Here is a 21,567-nt window from a genome sequence, read left to right on the forward strand (position 1 = left end):
TAAAATTTTATCCAGCAGTACTTTCAAGTTCTAACAATTCAAAGCACTCAGCATTCTTACAAATGTTCTCATCCTCCAACTTATATCTTAATTTTTGTGATATCTTTGCTGAAGCCATATTTAGATGCTAATATCCAAACAAAAGCCATCATTATTTCTTCCATGCTACCAATGCCTTTACATTTTTAATGATCTCATTAATAATATTATACTAGATTCATGTTTCTATTATTGTCATTCCTCCTAGATTGTAAGGTTATTAATGGAAAGCTTCACTTAATTTATATTGAAAAAAGTACTTATTAGTGTTGTATATAAAATATAGTATAAAGAATTTTATTTGAACGCTGCTCAATGAATGAATTCTTGCAGTTTCGCCTATTCAGATAAATGAACAAATATACATGAATGAATAAATGATTCGGTAAATTAAATGTTTTTCTAATTACCCAAAATGACTATTAACTGTACTCTTTTATAATTCATATACATTACTTTTCTTTGCAAACCTCTTATTTAATAATTTTTGAATACCAATGTAATAAATCAAAAGGAATGATCTCTAAGAACTCATATTTAATGCAAACAAAAATATTTATACCTCAGATATTTTACCAGTTCCATAATTTCTTTTATATAACATTTCCTGAAATTCCAAAGGGTACCAACTTCAATCATTACGGCTCATCTATTAATATACAGTATACCACATAAAAGGGCTGGAGGGATAGTCCAGCAGGAAGGGCATTTGCCTTGCACATGGCCAACAACCTCCGCCCCGGGTTGGATTTCTCCGCCCCTCTCAGAGAGCCCGGCAAGCTACTGCATTAGTAAGAATACAAGTTCTTTTCAATGCTACTAAATTACATTACACATCAGTTTTGTTACTTCTCTTAATAGTCTTTCAAGTGAATTCTTGTATTTTTCTAATTGAGAGATGGATACACTCTATTCTATATATAAATAGATTTAGCAATATATAAGCTTGGTCACTAACTCGTGGACAGAGATACCAGTAAGCAGACTTCAATCAGGGAAACAAAGTGCAATAGAACCGCCAGAAAAATCACAGTACAGAGAAGGAGGAAGATGTGGAACCTAAAGTACAACTCGGATCCAGAGAGACGATATAGTGACATAGTAGAATGGATAGGTTCTGGAGAAATACTGTGTTGGTAGACATTTTAATAAGCATCGCCATTTAAAGAGGCTGGGCTTTTTCTTGAGTGCAAAGAGGAGCCCCTACAGAGTTGTAAATTAAATTGCAATCAAATTTGTATTCATGAGATATGATTCTGGCTATGGTGTAGATGCAGTGAATTTGACAGTGGGAAAGTGGAGGCAAATTTAAAAGGTGATAAAAGCCAGAATCAAGTTAATGACAGTGGGAAGAGAGAAAATTCCCACTTTGTCTATATGCTCCTTTCTAGACTTATCACTGGTTAGCACTTTGCATCCAACAATGTGGCAGGAAAGTGGAAGTGTTGATTTTACTTGACAGAAATTTTACCTACGTTCTATTTCTACTCCATTTTCAAAATGCAGTACAACACTTCGACAAGTCTGAGCTCTTTGGCCAGATTCAAAACTCCTACTGGTCTCAATTTTTTAATTTATATTCCAATCACTATCATTTCTAATAATATGTGTTTTTTTAAAATGCGTGCACTACTTTTCTCATTCACACCTAAAAGTCTGGCACTTTTTTCATCTGTATACAGAACTAAGCAAAATGGTTGCTCAATTTTTCAACAAACATCAAATTCAGGGACATAAAAAGGTAACAGTGCAATCAAAAGTAAAACATGTTTAAAAGTCCTTTTGAGTGGCAATTGTTATGATCAACATTACATATGATATATGTTCTCCGTGCAAATTTCAGTTATAAATTTATTTGGTATAACTCTTCAGAAAAATTAACCAAAACTCCTGTCCCTAATCCATGTTCAATTTCACCTTTCCAAATCTCTTCAGCATCTCTGTCTTTCCAACATTTTCACTGTTTCAAACTAAATTCAAACATACACTGGATATCATCTGACCTAACTCAAGAAACCTTTTCTCTCTCCATAACCTGACTCTACCTTCATACTTAAAGAGTTTAACAAGCTGGTCATTTATATGCCTCATGAACCAAACACTCAACTGTATTAATAAATGTATAAAAGCATTTACAAACAGTGACTTGAATGAATTCATATATATATGACATATTTATATAAAAAATGAAATCTAGATAGAAAGCAACTAAATAGACAATAAGTAAAGATGTGTACAGCATTCTTGTTTTTTTTTTTTTTTTTTTTAGTGGGGGTGGGCGTAGCTCCTAAGTAGTGCTTAGAAGGCCCAAAAACTCCTCAAGAGATTTAATGCAAGGTGGTTTAATGCAAGGGTGCTAGGATGTAACGCTGCTCTGGCTCTGCAGTGCTGGCAATTACCTGGCCACAATGAAAGCTGCTCAGGTTGCCATGTGAAGCCAGGACTTCAATCTGGATTGCCACATGCCAGGCTTGCACACTAAATTATGTATTACTTCCCAGCTTCTGGACTGCTGTTTTATATTGAAAGATATGTGCCTCCAGTAGAAATGATATCTGTACCTATATGTTCATTGCAGCACTGTTCACAATAGCCAAAACCCAGAAATAATCCAAGTGCCCGACTGAGAACAGAAGACTTGTTAAAGAAACTTTGGTACATCTACACAATGGAATACTATGAAGCTGTTAGAACATATGAAGTCGTAAAATTTGCTTGTAGATGGACCAACATGGAAAGTATCATGCTAAGTGAAATGAGTCAGAAAGAGAGGGACAGATATAGAAGAACTGCACTCATTTGTGGAATATAAAATAGCATAACACAAGACTGACACTCAAGGATAGTAGATACAAGGGCCAGGAAGATTGCTCCATAGTTGGAAGCCTGCCTCATGAGCGGGTGGGCGGGGGGGGGGGGGGGGGGGGCGGTCGGAGAAGGCAGCTGGAATAGAGAAGGGATCACTAAGAAAATGAAGATTGGAGGAATTTGTTGGGATGAGAACTGTGTGCTGAAAGTAGATAAAGGAGCAAGCATGATAACCTCTCATTGTCTGCATTGCAAACCATAATGCCCAAAAGTAGAGAAAGAGTATGGGGAATATTGTCTGCCATGGGAGCAGTGGGAGGGTGGGAAAAAGGGAGGTATACTGAGGAAATTGGTGGTGGGGAATGTGCGCTGGTGGAGGGATGGATGTTTAATCATTGTGTGATTTTAACTCGGACATGAAAGCTGGCAACTGTATCTCACAGTGATTCAATAAAATAAAAAAGAAAAAAGAAAGATATATGCCTCTGACTAATCTAGCCTAAAATGTTCAACTGCTTTATAAGTATAATGTTCCAAAATTATGCTGTCTACTATTTTCCCCAGAAACAGTCAACGTTTAGTAAATATTATAATTTTATGTGTTTGTGTTTGTTTCAATGTTGTGCAGTCAAATAAGAAACTGTTAGCCCAATCTTGATTTTCAAATTGATTTTGAAAATTTAATTAGTTCTGCCTAATTTGGAAGGCTAAGGACCACTGGTTGAAAGAATTTGAATAGGGAAACAAAAGTTCAGTATTAGAATTAGAATAGGTTTGGGAGGGAGTGACTGGCTGAAACAAAAGTGAATGTGTTTCATATACATGCATTTTGGACATGTATATGAAGATGTCTAGAAAACAACTGATTGATAATATGACACTAAAATATAACATTTTAATTAAATTAATAAATAATAAAATTGCTTTACGTCCCTCATTATGCCTGTCTCTTTTTAATTTACGATTTGTAAAACATTCTAAACGTTGGATTTGTCATCTCTCCAAAACATTACCTCTTATATCACACCTCAGTATCTATATAAAACATAGTTGAGTTGCAGTGACTGGTAGACACTGAATGGCAGTGATACCGCTTATGATCCAGATTTATCTCAAGTCCTACTGCTCATAGGCTCAGTGTGGGTATCCAGAAAACAAAAATGTATGAAATATCAGCCTAGTCCAGTACCTACTGAAATAAGATGAATATGTCACCCTATCAGAATGACAGGACAAAAAGAACAGAATATATGTTCAGGTACAAGAATGAAATACATTTAAAGAAACACTGAAAAAATGTACTCCTTTTTTTATCATGTCAAGAGACAAAAGAAACCTAAAGAACGAAGTCAGGAAACACAGAATAGAGTCTTTCTTGAATAGGAAATAAGAGTAGAACTTTATTAATAAAAACAAACACTTCCAGAAAGATGTCATGCAAATTAGGCCACTGTGTCTATTTTTAATTAAATTATAGAGCCAGATGAAAACAGAACTTTTAATCAAAAAGTAAGACAACTGAGACTTGGTGGTTATGACTTTTTTCCCCAGACTACAGAGTTATTGTGGCAGAGTATGTTCAACTTTGCGTTTTGTCATTTTTACATTTTATATTCATATCATAAAACTAAATAGTGAAAAGTAATTATAACTGAAATTATAAAATATTTGTTTTTTGTCACGGATTTCAAAAGTGAACAGGGTGTTATCTGATTCAAATAGATAACTTACTTTTCTCCACTATATGATAACATCAAGAATATAAATTCCATCTCATAGCATATTAAAAACCCGTCCATACTTAATGAATGTACTGTCCTTAAATAAAGAAACATTGAAAATTATCATACCTGGTTGCTTTCAGGGGTTCCCCCAACTCTATACTCAGAGCTTTCTCTGGATCTGTACTTTGGAATCATTTCTGATGGGACTCCGGGAACCATAAGTAAGTAGTGCCAGGAATGAAACCTAGGTAATCTGTGTGCGAGGCATACATTTTCCCACCATCTGTCAGGCCCTATAGATACATTTTTCTAACAGATCAGGAATAATGGCTTTATGACATTCCATTGGTAGAAATGCACAATGAATTTTTAATCAGTTAAAATACTGTCATTCTGCCCATATTTTTAGAAATTTTATCTAAGTCAATGGTGACATATTTTACGTAGTTATAATATACCTTATAAAGATTCATATAAATGCGTAAAATATATGATAAAGTAATTAGTTGTTGGGTGAAAAATTAACTCAAACTGAAGGAAAATTCCTACCTGTATATATTTGTGAATGTACCAAGAGGCTTGCTTTCCATCATTCACTGATTCCACTGTAGTGTTAGCCATACCAACAATATCACCACCTGCAAACACCCATGGTTCACTGGTCTGCATAGTTTCAGGATCTACTTCTGGGAGACCCCATCTGTTAAATTTTAGAGGGTTCAAGGCTTCCTTTACTAGAAAAAAAAAGAAAGAGAAACAACAGGCGGTGACTAATATGTGTATCACATAATAATAATATGAAAATTAAGAAAATTACAATTTAATTATTATTCCAGGGATTCAAACAACTGTATTAAATGAACCATAAAAACAGAAAACCAATGAAATATATGAGTTAACACATTTGAAATATGACATCTCAAAATATAATTTCAAACCACAGATATGGGTCACATTTCTGATCTGGTATTTATGTCTAGGAAGTATGCATCCATCAAGAAGAATACTATAGCCATTTATCTATTTTAAGTATATAAAATCCATTTAAAATTCTTAAAGTTTTACAAAATGTATTTGTCTATAATCATAGGTTCACAGGTTTATCTGTGATCGTACTTCAGATGATCCCAAATTTTCTCCTGTGAGTGAAATGTATAAATAATGTTGGTTTGGTCAACAGACAATTCTCCCTTTTATAAGAAGCTGTATAATCAAAATAAAGAACAGATTTCTACATTTTCAACAATTTGGCATTATTAAATTTAAGCAATATGATCTTTTGGTTGGAAGTTGAGAGTGTCCAAGTGTGATTATTTGGTCAATCTGATAGTGGTTCAGTGTAAAGTCTTTGATGGGTACTGCTCAGGTCCTAGGGGCCTCTGGGCTGCATCTAGTGAAGTTAAGAGAATCATGCAGTACTTTGAGTCAAATGGTTTTTGCTACATGCAGGGCATGCACTTTAATCCGTGCATTTTTTGCCCAGTTCCTTAAATTTAAGCTATTTTATTGACCTGGAATATATCAGATTTAACCCCACATTTATTTTGCTCATTTAAAATCTTAAAAAAAAAAAACAACTGCAAACTTTATCATTACTTCCTTAGTAAGAGTGCTCTGTAAAACAAGGCAAATTTATTTTCTGTGACCCTCATCTGGGTTCCACAGAACATTAGTTTTCCTAAAAAATAGTGAAAGGAACCTGGACATGTTATCCTGACATTTGTAAGAGGAAAAAATAAAGTAAATTAGAGAAGGATTGATCAGGAGTAGCAGTGAATGAATAAAACCACCAAGAATGGGCACTGTCAAGGGTCAGATGTTCTCTCCAGATACTCAGGTCATGAATTTGTGTACATTATTTCAGAAAAATCTATTAACTCTCTGCTTTAGTCTAATCAAAAACTGATTACAAAAATTAAACTAAAATGGATTAGATGATTCTGAAACAAAACAATTTTCTGGAGGAAAGGATTAGTGAAACATAAAATAACAAAATAATGGGAAAAGAAATAGGTAAATTAAAGGACTATAGCACGTGTTTCGTGAGTAGGATGTGTGGATTTTATCTTGAAACTACTGGATTCCACAAACACTTTTAGGAGCCTACTCTGATCAACAAACAGCGTTGTGCGTGGCCTACTCAACAACCCCAAATTAATAATAAAATAAAAAAGCATAATATTTATCCTTCTAAGACCTAAGCAAATATATTTATTATTCTGTACAAGAACATAACTGTATATACTTTAAAATCTTGGTATGGATTTGTACCTTACTACTTAAAGAAAATTACAATTTTAGAGAATTGTTAAGGGGTTATTCTTGACTGCCTGTTTTTTCTACAAGACATAGTTTCCATGACAGGGATGAACCCATTCTACACAGAATATGTCACAGATCTTTACTCTATTAGAAAGCATAGGAGACTTTTGAATTAATAGATGAAAGAACAAATAAATAGATTGATAAATGCTATCATTCTTAGGATTTTATCTTTAAAAATCGGCCTCTATTGATATCTTTGATGTTGAAATCTTTTATCTTGCATCAAGAACAAAATTAAATATTCATGTGTTTTTTTAAATGTAGAACACCACTCTTAGACTTTTTTTAGATTTTTTTTATTTTATAAAGTAGGACACATTATTTGATTACATTTAATATTTAAACACCAACCCCACACCTTCCCACCACATTTCGGGTGTTTCCATCCCAAACCCCAACCCCTGCCCCAAAGTAGAACCAATATATTTTTTATTGTTTGTTATAAAAAACCACTGAAGATGCTACAAAAAAGTTTTCTTAGAGGAAAGAGTGTCAAGATTGTTGTATTTCATCAAGGGGCCAGATTACAGAAAGAGACTTTAATCTTTTTTCCCCCCTGCAAAACAGATCATCACTACCATCTGTTGACAGTTCTCTGAGTTGCAAGAAACTCAATAGCAAACATGGCTTGTCAATTCAATCAATTATAATGGCAAAGGTAGTGTATCATCATCACTGAATGGCTTAGGCAAAGGGATATATGAATACACACATATATGTATTATATATGTATGTATGTAGAGACATATTTATGTATATATATACATATATACACACACACACACACACATACATGTAGCACTATAGCACTGTCCTCCCACTGCTCAAGCGGGCCCAGTTTCGTCTCCATTGTGAGACTTGTTGTTACTGTGTTTGGCATATTGAATACCTCACGGGGAGCTTGCCAGGCTTTGCCGTGCAGGCAAGATACTCTCGGTAGTTTGCCAGGCAATCCGAGAGGGGTGGAGGAATCGACCTGGGTCAGCCACGCCGGCCGCATTCAAGGCAAACACCCTCCTGCTGTGCTATTGCTCATGTACTAAAATTGGAATGATACACATATGTATATTTGTCATATTCAAAAAATGACCTTGCTTTTCCAATATGTTAACACATTGTCCAATATAGATATATGAAATAAACCTTTCTATATCAAAGATATCAAATAAATATGTGAAATAAATATTAGTTTTCTAGGGTTACCACACCCAGAAGTGCTTAGGCAATATTTTTAGTTCAAGGTTTGCACTCAACAGTAGGTGGGTAAACCATATAACCGTACTGTGATGAGAACAGAACTCAGACCCTCACACACATGCAAGCAAATACTCTACTACGGAGCTACATGCTCAGTCCAATAAATAATTCTAATGGAAAATACTTCAAAATTATATAAAGAGATCAACCTATTTTATATATATTTTTCATGTTTAATAGATCAGTTGATCACTTATCACTGGACATCCCGTTACTCATCGATTTGCTCAAGAGGGTTCCAGTAACATCTCCATTCATCCCTGTTGCGTGTTAGTGTAGCCCAATGGCGTCTACTCGCTCCAGGAACACAAAAAGCCTCAAACCAATCATTCAGGGTCTTGACGAAGAAGTTCTGACCATTTTGTAGGTGGGCAGCCATGAGATCTTTAAACGTCCTGTGAAATCCAGTCAGTAATGGCTCTAGTCCAGTAGTTGTCTCTAAATCGCATTACGTGTCCAGCCCATCTGATGTCCAACGCCTTGGCAAACGAGACAGCATCCCTAATTCTTGATCTTCGATGGGTGTTGGAACTCCGGATTCTTTCTCTCATTTGAATGAAGCATGATACTCCAAGCATAGCTCTTTCGATTCCTCTTTGGGAGACCCGACTAGTGCTCTCATCCTGTTTACGTAAGGACCAGATCTAAGAGGCATATGTTAATGCAAGAAGAACAGTGGAATCGAAGAGATGAGCCCGGAGCCGGAGGTTCTTTGTCCTCTTAGCTATTTCTTCGTCGCTCTTGAAGCCATTCCAAGCCGCTCTCTTCTTCCTGCTCAACTCAGGTGCCAGGTCATTCATTGTGTTGACTTCTTGAGCTAGGTACACATAACTGTTGCATTTGGAGATGTCTGTTCCATTGAGAGCGAATGGAACATCAGGCATGAGACCATTTCTCATAAACACTGTGTTTGGGAGGTTCAGAAGTAGTTTGACCTTTCCACACCTCACAGTCAAAGTTGGCATACATTTGTGCCTCTTGGCTATTGTGGTCAAAGTCAGCATGCATTCGTGCTGCTTGGCTAATGTCTGGTGTTATTAGAATGATGTCATCAGAGTAGCGGAGGTGGCATATTTGCCGACTGTCTATCTTCACTCCCATTCCTTCCCATTCCAGTCGTCGCATGACGTTCCTGCAGAACCCCTCTCTTGACATGGATAATAGAAATATTTAATAGAAATGTCCTTAAATATTAAAACAAACTATCTGAAGTACATAAAAAGTATGTCTTAGTTTTCTCATTACCATAGCAACTGAGTGTGTGTGTATATGTATGTGTTTGTGTGTGTGTGTGTTTGTGTGTGTGTGTGCAGTTATTGACAGTTTGCCGGCCTCTCACTTGCATGGTCTTTGACTGTCATGTGCCAAATTTTAAGTTTTTAATATCTTTTTTGTAGAAGATCCCTCTAATTATATAAGCTTAGGACTCACAGATCTTGAGCCTTCCCTTGACTAAAATGAATTATATTTAGTGGGTATTAATAAAAAATGCTTACTGAATTAAACTGAAGTTCTTGAGAAATGTATTTTTATTTTATTCTTTTTTCCCAGTCTCTGTCCCACCTGTATAACATTTCAAATTGTAGCTAATTACACTTAAATATTAGAGCTTTATCTAAGTTAATAAATAGTCAAAAGACAAAGACTCTTGCATGTTTTAAAATAAGATAGCTGCCAATAAAGCCATTTTGGGAGCATCTATTTGTGAATACAAAAATGCTAGTCCACTAATATGTCTTTCCTCTGAATACATATTATGTCATTTTATGTCCTATACATTCATTTATACTCAGGTTCATTTCTTAAAATATGCTCTTTCAAGGACAGGCTGATACCCTTCCAGTCAAAGCTCTAGCACCTACACCCACACCCCACCATTGTAACCACACCAAGTGCTCAACTCCACTGTTTCACAAATATTCTCTGCAGAGTATACAAACTTCCAATAATCCCAGTTATTCTTCAGTTTTTGGTGCCCAGGCTGAGAACTTGAGTGCTTTTTTGGAGTTTGGGTAGGAAGATTCCTTCATCCTTTTTCGCACCCCCACCTCCTCTCCATCATACTTATGGGAGACACACCCACCTCCCACAGCCACCACCATGTCAACTCAATGGCCCAGACCACAGATCTTGAAGTCTTAGAATTGACACCTCCAAATTCCTCAATACTGAAATACCAGTAGGAGCACACTAAATTAGATAGAAAGGCAATATCAAAGATGACTAAACTCAACAACAACAACAAAAAATAGAAGAGTGAACTAGCAACAAATAGCTTAAAATTCTTAGTCAAGGACTTAAAAACCCCACGGTCATATATAACAATTTTCACATTAATTGATTTTTTATTTTTATTTTAGTATTGAAGTTTGTTATCTAATACATTTTATTATTTAATTATAGAATTGTATCAACAATTGTGGCTTTTTTTCTACATTAAGATAAATTTAAATTTTTTTAAAATATGCTCTTTCAGGAAAATTATGTGTTCAATTGGAGGAAAATATCTTTCATGCACATGTGCATAGATTCAATCCTTGTACCTACATGGCCAACCAATTACTACAGTTTGACCCCCACAACAGCAGAAACAAATTAATATCCTACTATTTGACAGTATTCAATCAATTTATATTTTGAAGTCTTTGTATATGCTTGAATTATTTTATGCAACTAACCCCACTTACAAATAGCTCATAATAAATTTCAAAATGTGAAAGAATTTTCTTTCATATGAAAAATTATCAGAGGCCCTTTTTGAAAATTATCTGCTAAATTTCCTCCCTAGTTTTTGTAAAGGGCTTCATGTTAAACAGGTCCACACAAATAACTCTAAAAGGCAGACCACCTAATTATGAGGATGTAAACATAGCAATAGCTACATCAATAAAAATATTTTTCTCCTTTGATATATAATGGTTTAACTAGTCAATTTCTATAGAAAATAACTGAAAGAGTAGAACATATACAAATTACAGGCAGAAGTTTGATTAGTGCCATAGTAGGTCAGTAATGCTTTCTATCAGTGACACTAAACAGTTAAGGCAGAATGTTTCACAACTTGAACATCAACTGTTCAAGAACAGTCTCCTGGGGAAATAAGCACTACACTGTATAAGCTTTGTACTATAAGTAGAAGATGTAATATATTTAAATTACTTCAAATCAGGGGTAAAATATTTCCCTGTACCTAGAGCCTGCATAATAGAAAACAGAATCTGTTTAAGAAAATATTATATATAAATAAATATTACATATATGTATATATTACATAAAATACATTAATTACATTGAAACTTTTTATTATATTCAACAGATTATGGATATAAAAGCATTTTAAATGATTTTAATGATGGCTGACAATGTAAATATTTTTATTATTTAAACACGGTTGTGTTCTAAAGTATTTTAGAACTAAAATCAAGTGTTGGGGAAAATTTCATGTGAATTTTATTCATAATTTGATAGAAAATAGCTTATTGAGTGCTTATCCTGAAGAAGACATTATCCTTCTTCTATGAACACCTTGTAATTCTCTTACATCACTGATGATATACTCTAAATTGCAATACAAAAAAATGAATCTCAGACGCATATGTTCTGCTCTGCCTTTATCAAACTTGGAAGGAGTGAAAAAAGGATAAGTTGATAAAAAATGTATATTTACATTTGAAAACCAAATAACTGCTTGCCATTTCCTATGAAGTATTAAATGAATATTAATAGAAGGCTTAAATATTTTTTGTTCACAAAATAATGGGGGTTGGGGAGAGAGATATGCTGTTATAATCATGCAATTTCCCTAGTCTTCCATGAGATTCCTTATTGGAGGAAACTCTAGCATATGTCTTAGCATTTCCATAGCTGAACAGAAAAAGATCTTCTAAGGGAACCCCCCCACCCCAAATATGCTTATTCACAGTCTCTATTATTCTGAAAATGGGAGAGAAATATGTTAAATGATATGGTGCCTATAATTTTATGCAGTCTTTAAAAAGAATGAAAACATCCTTAATTCATACCAAACATTCAAAATTTATGCTAATTGTCTGTTTTAATTACTACTATGTTCAAATGAGCTTATTTAAAAAACAAAGACACTCTGAGGTAGCTTTAAAACAAGAAATCGTTGTGAAATAGGAACTTTTAGTCAATTTAATGTTATGCATGAAATGATTTTTTTATATAGACTTAATTGTATTGTGACACACAAGTTCTTCAATAAGCCACAGCTTAAAATGGCAGAAACCGTCCCTCAGGGACACATCACTAGCAGATGCAGATTGCCAAGGTCAATTAAACTGATGTAGCTGTGCTGTCATATATGTAGAAGAGAAACCCAGAAGCATATGACAAGTATATTTCTCAGTATTTATAAAAAGATGTCAAGAATGTTATATTTTAGTGCATAAATATAAATTAATTCAACATAAACCATAAAACAATTCAGTAGAAGTCACAGTGAAGTATTATTAGTATTTTTAAGAGTTTAATATGTTATGAAACAATGGCAGGGGTTAAAAAAATTCAGCATTTGTTATAAAATATTATATTGAAAATAGATAAACTCATTTGTGTGCTTGTTTAATTTCACAGAACCTATTATCCAGTAGGACCAAAGTACCATGAAACAAGCAAACAAACAAACAAAAAGCTGAGCCAATAATCTTGATAATTTATAGCTGAAAGCAAAATCCCCACAAAACAAACAAATTCCAATTTTAGAACCAAGATCTCAGAGTCCCGTTTAACAGAAATACCTGAAAAAGGAAAAATCAGAATCAGAAAATATCTTCATCAAGGATACCAAGTCCTGATGTCACGTGGGATAAGCTTTATCTCCCATCTCCCTCTGCCTCTTTCTGTATTTGAATCAATTTGCTATTCAGTTCCCAACACAATGGAGCCCATAGATTCAAACTTCCCTTCTGTAAACCCTTCAAAAGCTAACCTTGATTCTGTGTCTTTCTGTTCCTCTTGAACTAAAAATATCAACTATAATTTTTTAAAAGTATCTCTCATATTCTCTCTTCTCATTTTGTGTTTTGGACAACTTTTGGTTTTCCACATGGTACTGTTTTCTTAATACCATTCCTACATGTTTAATGAATTTATTAGAGTAACGGATGATGACTGTCTAATTTTTTTTAATCACTCACCTTTTTTCCAATAACCTCCCTAATGAAAATCTCCTTCCTAACTTTTAAAATGCTACTCTAACTGGGCCCACGTTAGCATGTACTTGGATTCCTATGCCTTCTTCCAAACATTCAAGTGTTTAAATCCCTACTACCAAAACTCTCTGTAACAGAATGCATAAACATCTTTGGGTCTTTAACATCAGTTCTATAAAAAAAACTTCAAAATTATATTCATTTTTTCACTTTAGCACATCTGCCTGTGAAAGATTTCATCTAGATCTTCTGGTATTCCTTCTAAGTAATCTCTCTGCAAACAAATTTATACCATCTTCTGGTTCTTATGCCAGTTTTTGATTTATGAAGTAATCTTGTTTATCCTATCCATTGTGCCCACCACTCATACTTCGTCTACTCTCCTGAAAAGGATATAGAAGCTATCATATGGGAAACTGTCTTCTCACTGCCCAAATTACAAACCCAATGGGTCTGTTCACACTCAATTGTCCTTATTATAACAAATAATTCTACCTCCAATGACAGGTGAATCTCTCCTAATTGCCATAAGAAAGGAGTTCTCTTGGTCGAACTCCACAAGAAGAAAACATCCAACCCCATCAAAAAATGGGATGACGAAATGAACAGAAACTTTCTCAAAGAAGAAATCCAAATGGCTAAAAGGCACATGAGAAAATGCTCTACATCATTAATTATCAGGGAGATGCAGATCAAAACCACAATGAGATATCATCTCACACCACAGAGACTGGCCCACATCCAAAAGAACAAAGGCAACCAGTGCTGGTGGCAAGAAAGGGACCCTACCTCAATGCTGGTGGGAATGCTGACTGGTTCAGCCCTTTTGAAAACAGTATGGACGATTCTCAAAAAATTAGAAATCGAGCTCCCATTTGACCCAGCAAAACCACTCCTGGAAATATATCCCAGAGAGGGAAACAAGTATAGTCGGAGTGATATCTGCACCTGTTTGTTCATTGCAGCATTCTTTAAATAGCCAGAATCTGGGAAAAACCTGAGTGCCAGAGAACAGATGACTGGTTAAAGAAACTTTGGTACATCTACACAATGGAGTACTATGTAGCTGTTAGAAAAGATGAAGTCATGAAATTTACATACAAGTGGTGCTACATGGAAAGTATCATGCTAAGCAAAATGAGTCTGAAAGAGAGGGACAGACGTAGAAAGATTGCACTCATCTGGGGAACATAAAGTAACAAAATAGGAGACTAAACCCAAGAAGAGCCGAGATAAGTACCAGGAGGTTTACTCCATGGCTAGAAAGCCAGCCACACATGCTAGGGGAAAAAGCAGCTCAGATAGAGAAGGGAGGACCAAATAAAGGGTATTGGGAGGATCCCCCCAGGATGGGAGAAGCATGCTGAAAGTAGACTATAGACCAAACATGATTGCCACTCAATGCCTCTTTTGCAAACCATGGCACCCAAAAGGAGAGAGAGAACAAGGGGGAATGTCCTTCCACAGAGGCAGAGTGGGATGGGGGAATGGGGGATGGGAGGGATACTGGGATTCGTGGTGGTGGAAAATGGGCACTAGTGGAGGGATGGGTACTTGAACATTGTATAACTGAAACCCAAAAACAAAACTTTATAAGTCTACATACAACTGTACCTCGTGGTGCTTCACTAATCAAAATTTTTAAAAAAAGAAAGGAGTTTTCTTAACATGTAGGAATTTTGCTCCCTAAATCAGATGCTATCTCTTCACATTATTAGCCACCATCTCTAAGGAGATGTTTCCCTGACCTGTGCAGTATTTCATTTTTAAACTTTTACAGACCTATAATCCCAAACTTTCAATGAAACTCTCCAGCTAACATGTTAATTAGATGTAAAGATGTGAAATCTAATGATTTGATGTAGTCATCGCTACTTACAGGACAGGACATGAATAAGGAGTTTGAGTTCCCCCCCCCCCAAAAATAAATAAAATTTAAGATTGTTCTAAAACTTAGTATCTTGCAAGTAGGTATTTCACTTGTCATCCTCCTATAGCAACCTTGATCTTACAAAGTACCCAGAGATGACCAGTTCATTTTTATAGAAGTTCCATATTGTTGGCTTCAATAACACCATCTTTTCCACAGGGCTCTATAATAGTTCTTGAATGTTCTTAGATGTTTGTTCCCATTCTCTTTTCTCAAATTAATTACAAATGTATACTTAAATTACTATCATCTTTTAATTTATTCTCTCCATTACCTCAAGGTTCAGTTACTTTGTTCCACCAATTTTCTCAACAGACACTTTCTCCCAGTTATTTCTTACAGCCTAATTCTGACTCCCCATTATGGAGTCAGTAAAACGGTACAAGGGTTAGGATGTATACCTTGAATACAGCCAACCCCAGTTCAAACAGCAACAAATAGTCCCCCAGAGCATTACTGGGCTGATTCCTGGATGTTCCCCAAAGCACTGGAGTGGCCCAGGTATCCTTTGATACTCTAGGGTGGCTTGGTGATTCTCGGTACTCCAGGGTCGAGTAGCACCATATCCCTGAGCCCTGCATCAAATCTCCATCCCAGCTGGCTAAGAATTGCTGGGATGGATCCTTAGATTATTTTATTACAGTTTGGGAAGCATCAAAAAAAGATTATAAAACATACTACTAAAACATGATAAGGGAAAAAAAATCCAGCACCTATTGATTCCTAATATAAAGTGAGGAAGATACTGAACATTACAAACACAAAATCTCACTCAGAACACAAAACAACTATTTAAGATCAGTATTCAGTTAGCCACAGGTAGCAGATTCAGTATCAAGTAATCCTTTTTTCTCTAACTCTATAGCTTTCCCTGATACTGGCCTTTGGTATGGGGACAAGATGGATCCAGATACAGCAGCAGTTTCAGAATTACATTGCTGGGGAGACCATAGGAGTAACTTCCTCCTTTCCTCCAAAAACAAAAGCCAATTCTAACTGAAGAGTCAGAAGAGAATTCTGGTCAAGACCAGATTTACACACAGCTTCTTTAGGTCATATTTTTCAACAAAATCCCTTTTCCTCTATCTGTGACAATAACCACAACTACTCTGGGATCACTGGTAACCCTGTGACTTTAGGTCAACAAGGGTAGTGCTCCCTTCTCAGTGGGGGATGAAACCACAAGTAAAGCACGCTTTGCTTGGTAACACATTGCATTTGCTTTAGTCCAGTACTCTATGGGATTAGGCACTTTATGTGTTCTTTCTCGACACAAAGCATAACAGCTAGCATGTTAGAGAAACTCAATTCATGATTTAAGTTGCAAGTATAAAAGTTATCTCTTCCATTGATTTAGCTGGCCTGTTAATCCATCAACTGACTAAATTACATCTAAGTCTCATTTCCACAATTAGAACCTGAACATTGTAAACAGAAAACCCAAATATTTTACTTGTTCTTTTAAAAATGAGTTTCCAGGTGACCAGGGATGTGGCTCAGGTGGCAGTGCACATAACCTGCCAGGGTGAGGACCTGAGCTCCATCCCTCTAATTCAGGCTTCTTCTACCCCTGCAATGCCTAGCTGTGTAACACAGAGCTGGCAAGACCCACAACTGGGTTCAGTATCACAGGGATCAGCCATAGGGCCTTGAACACTGCTGGGCATGGTCCCTATAAGGTAGTAAATCAATACATACATCCTGACTTACATGCATGTAATAATTGAGAAATAAGAACTAATAAAAAGCTTCTGCATTGACAAACACACTGAGTTGAGAATAAATGGCACTTGGTCAATTTCTTTATTTAATGATTTGAATTCCCTGCAGCACAATAATGTTGTTTGAAGAGTCATCTAGAATACAGGTAGTTTAAAAGTACAGCAATATTTTTCCCCCTCAATACTCAGGACATACTGAGGCTTCCCAAGTTAGATACAAGGGATGGCTGTCAATGATAACCTGTCACAGCTCCTTTTATTTTACTTGTATTCTATAGGGAAATCCCTTGTTCGTTTCCTAAAATGACCAACTAATCAACTTGGAAAGAAAACTGCTGAAGCACTTCACCTTGATTTGCTTATTTCTCTGCAGTAATTCCATCTATTTAAAACTCTAAAATCCTTGAAGATTTGATTTCATTTTATCAGAAATAAAGTCCCTCAAGAAGGTCTGTGTCATTGAAGAAAATTTAGGGGAATTGTTTTCAAATTCTCTGCTGGATTCCCAAATGCTGCACTTTTATTTGCTTATTCATATTCAAAGATACCATCTACTGAAAATCACAAACTCACTGAAGGAACAGAGCATCCTTAATCTGATCTGGACTATAATCATCATAATTCTATGCATATTGGTTCCTTAATACTTCTTGATCAGTAGATCTTTAGATCTTTCTGTAGCACTGTAGCACTGTCCTCCCATTGGTCATCCGTTTGCTCGAGCAGGCCCAGTAAAGTCTCCTTTGTGAGACTTGTTACTGTGTTTGGCATATCGAATACCTCACAGGGAGCTTGCTAAGCTTTGCTGTGCAGGCGAGATACTCTCTGTAGCTTGCCCGGCTCTCGGAGAGGGGTGGAGGAATAGAACCCAGCTCAGCAGGAGGGCTGCGCACAAGGCAAATGCCCTACCATTGTGCTATCACTCCACCCTCTAGATCTTTCTACTGAAAAAAAAATAGAAAGACCATGGATATATTTTATTTTAACTTCACAGAAAAAGAACTTTAAAAACATTTAATGATAACACCAAGTGATATAAGCAACTGCAGAAAATGGCTAAGAAAAATGTTTAATATAAAATTCCCATTTGTTGCATTTAAGGCATAAATAAAAATAAATAGAAAGCCAGTAGTAAATTGTACTACTTGTGAAAACAATATTATTAAAATATAAGTGAATACTGAAAAATATTTTAATTAACAAAATAAATCAAATGGAAAAGATTCCCTAAATAGAGCTTTAAAAGTAAGTCTATGTGTGTTTGACTGCCATGACTAATTATGTATCCATGTAATGTGTGTTCAATTTGGGCTTATTTAAATAGCAGAAATGCTCATTAGCTGCAGTATATCTGTGAAGCTTCAGTAAACAGTTTAATGGTTTTTATGTTTAACCAATTTCATAAGTTCCTGTAATTTTAGCTTTAGCAGCTCATTAATGTTATTTTTTGATATCCATCTTATGACTTTTTTTTTGCTTGTCAATCTGCTGTAGGCATACTTCAATGCAAACTTAAAACACACACTAGAGTTCTTTTAGAACAATTTTAGTACATATGTAAATGTGTAGTTCAAAAGTATAGTTTCTTTTTATGGAACACAAGTTATATTAACATGAAATCAGAATTATCTTTAGTGTTGGCAAAGAGTATTTTAAATATAATTCACAATGAGAGTAATGACAAACATTCACTGTATCCATAAACTTGTGACAGGTTCTGGTCTAGGCATCATATACTTTCTTTCTTTAGTTCCTCATAGAATCAGTAATACTTTCATTTTACCATTGAGAAAACTGAGACGGGGTAAAGTACCAAGTTTACAATCTCAGAATTTGAGTCAAATTACAAGTTAGCTACAGTTTTGCCAATGGGGAAAACTGGAGCTCTTCAGTTTCATGATACACTCTTACATCCTGCACTTGGAATTTAGATACAGTCATAAAGGTGAATAAAGTACCTAAAAGAGACAAAAAGTTCAAGCTGAAAAAGAAAATAAATAATTTATTTTTATGACAGTGAAAACAAGTGATGAGGAATCATCAGACCTTCATTTGAATAAAGTTATTTCTGAGTCATACACGCCATAAAAGGGATCATTTTAAGATGATGTTTTAAGCACAAGACAAGCATCAAGGTAGGCAACTAAGTTTAGCCATCTGAGATCAAAAGTTGTAAAAAAATCAAAAAGACATTTGCAAGTAAATGAGAGTAAAAGGCAGAGAAATGAGGACTGAGGAAAAAAGACTGAGAGAAAAAAAAAAGACCGTGGCAAAGCAGTGCTGGTAAAATATTCTTCCTAAGAATTTAATAATTCCAAAGGACAAAATTAAGGCACCTGCTTTATTTTATTAATTTAGAAAATATTTATTGATTATCCTATTGTCAACAACAAGTCTCACAATGGAGACGTTACTGGTGCCCACTCAAGCAAATTGATGAACAACAGGAGGACAGTGCTACAGTGCAGTGCTATCCTATATAATAGTCACTATAGTAAAACACAGACAAAGGTCATTTTCCTGTGGGATATTAGTGTACCAAGGATAAAATATAAAAAGTAAACAGTAAATAGTGAATTATGTGATAATCAAACATAACCTGAAGAGAGTTACATTGAACAGTGTCTTAAGGAAGGTGTTGAGAAATGGGACAGAGAGTGCTTGAGAGTCATAGGGTGGATTAAAAGACCACAGTGGACTTTGGATGAAAAGAAATCTAAATATAAAGAAAAATAAAAATGAGCAGCTTGAGCTAAAAGTGATAGCATACTGGGTAATGTGCTTGTCTCGCACGCAGCTGATCCAGATTCAATTCCTGCCATCTCATATGGCCTTCTGGACATCACCATGGGTGATCTCGAAGCACAGAACCAGGAGTAAGTTCTGAACACTACCACATGTGGCCCCAAAACACTCAAATAAAATGAGCAGTGCACAAATACTACGATATAGATAATTCTAGGCACGAAGAATTGTGGCTGAAGCTAGAGAAAAACAAGCAAGTGAAAAACAGAAGAAAGGTTTGAATATGAGTCGGAAGAAACAAGCAAGGTAAGGGTTTCAAGACCTAGGAATTAGGCAAAGGATCGACTAAAAGGGACTTTCTACACTGCAGTAAGGATGTCATTCTAATAAAAGTAGGGAAAATGGAGGATTTGGAACAGTGAAATACTTTAATTTCAATTTGTAAAACATCTCCTGGTACAATTATATAGAATCACGGACAAAACCAGACAACCAGTTATGAGGCTATATTTCTCAATGCAAGTTAAAGTATCCAGCATTTGACCATTTCATCAATGGTAGAGGAACTTGATGGCCCTCAGGATACCTCAAGTAAGTACTAATTTCATATTCTCTCATCTCTTTTGCAAAGTTTCTGCAGTGACATTTAGAATAAATTGATTATTTAATTCATTTCAACCCAACATTCCCACCTCAATCCTTATTTGTCTCTCTCTCTTTTTTTTTTCACTTTTTGGCTCACGCCCGGTGATGCACATGGGTTACTCCTGGCTCTGAACTCAGGAATTACCCCTGGCGGTGCTCAGTGGACAATCTGGGATGCTGGGAATCAAACCTGGGTCAGCTGCGTGCAAGGCAAATGTCTACCCACTGTGCTATCACTCCAGCCACAATTATTCTTCTCTTGAATTCATTTATTCATTAATTCTTCCATCCACTCAGTGAATGCCTGGGTCAGTGCTAGATATTTCTAATTCAAATATAAATAAACTACACTGTAATCTTAATGCCAAAGTGATGCTTGACATTAGGATAAATTCAGGAAATAAGAATAAATCAATAGATAAAAAGACATACATGTCCATTACATATTACATATGACTGGATGATAGGAATCAACTCACCAGTTTATATTTCTATTGCTCATTAAATTTGGAATAAAATTTAGATATTTTGGCCCAACAGTAGAAATATTTTGTAATTCAGAAATATTCTTTCACACCTACTATATTATTTCTCATGTGTATCTTATGATCTAGTGAAAGAAAATGCTCGATGATATAAACAGTCTATTTATTGTGCTGAAATGTACTTTCCAAGTCTCTCCTTTTATTACTTATCCAGCTACCATATCTACTATAAATGGTTCTGCCTCTATAAAACGTTCTTTCATCATACGCTTGAAGTCATCTTGCTACCCTATATGCTATACCAGAGTAAATTCTTCTCCTTGACTCCCTTACAGTCTAATGACAGTTACATTTATGTGCTATTTGGTTCCTCTATTAGACTGCAAGCTCCTGTACACAAGGATAATCCATTCATTTGTGTATAACCACAGAAGCGTAACACAGAATTTTGTATACCCAGTAAACTCAGAAGAATGGAGAATTAGCTCCAATAAGTAAATAGAGTGAACATTTAGAAGGAGTATCAAAATTATATTTAGGGACCAGAGACTGTGTGAAGGACACTTGCCTTCATGCAGCCAACCTGGCACCCCAGTGTTCTCCTTAGTATGCCATGAGGATTTCTAAGCAGAGAGTCAGGGGCAAACCCTGCCGAGAGTGGTCCAAAACAAAACAAATTTAAATTAAACTAGGTTTTAATCCCATCATCGGGGA

General features: G+C 35.4%; 1 protein-coding gene across 1 annotated transcript in view; it reads right to left on the bottom strand.

The window, feature by feature from the left end:
- Positions 1-21,567, bottom strand: part of DPYD (dihydropyrimidine dehydrogenase) — a 960,132-nt gene that overhangs the window by 508,864 nt on the left and 429,701 nt on the right. Inside the window, exon 12 of the mRNA XM_056139087.1 lies at positions 5,121-5,305. Coding sequence (XP_055995062.1) covers positions 5,121-5,305 — 185 coding nt within the window. The remainder of the gene's footprint in view (positions 1-5,120; positions 5,306-21,567) is intronic.

Source organism: Sorex fumeus, unplaced genomic scaffold (genome assembly GCF_029834395.1).
Source record: "Sorex fumeus unplaced genomic scaffold, SorFum_2.1 ptg000131l, whole genome shotgun sequence".
NCBI classification, from domain to species: Eukaryota; Metazoa; Chordata; class Mammalia; order Eulipotyphla; family Soricidae; genus Sorex; species Sorex fumeus.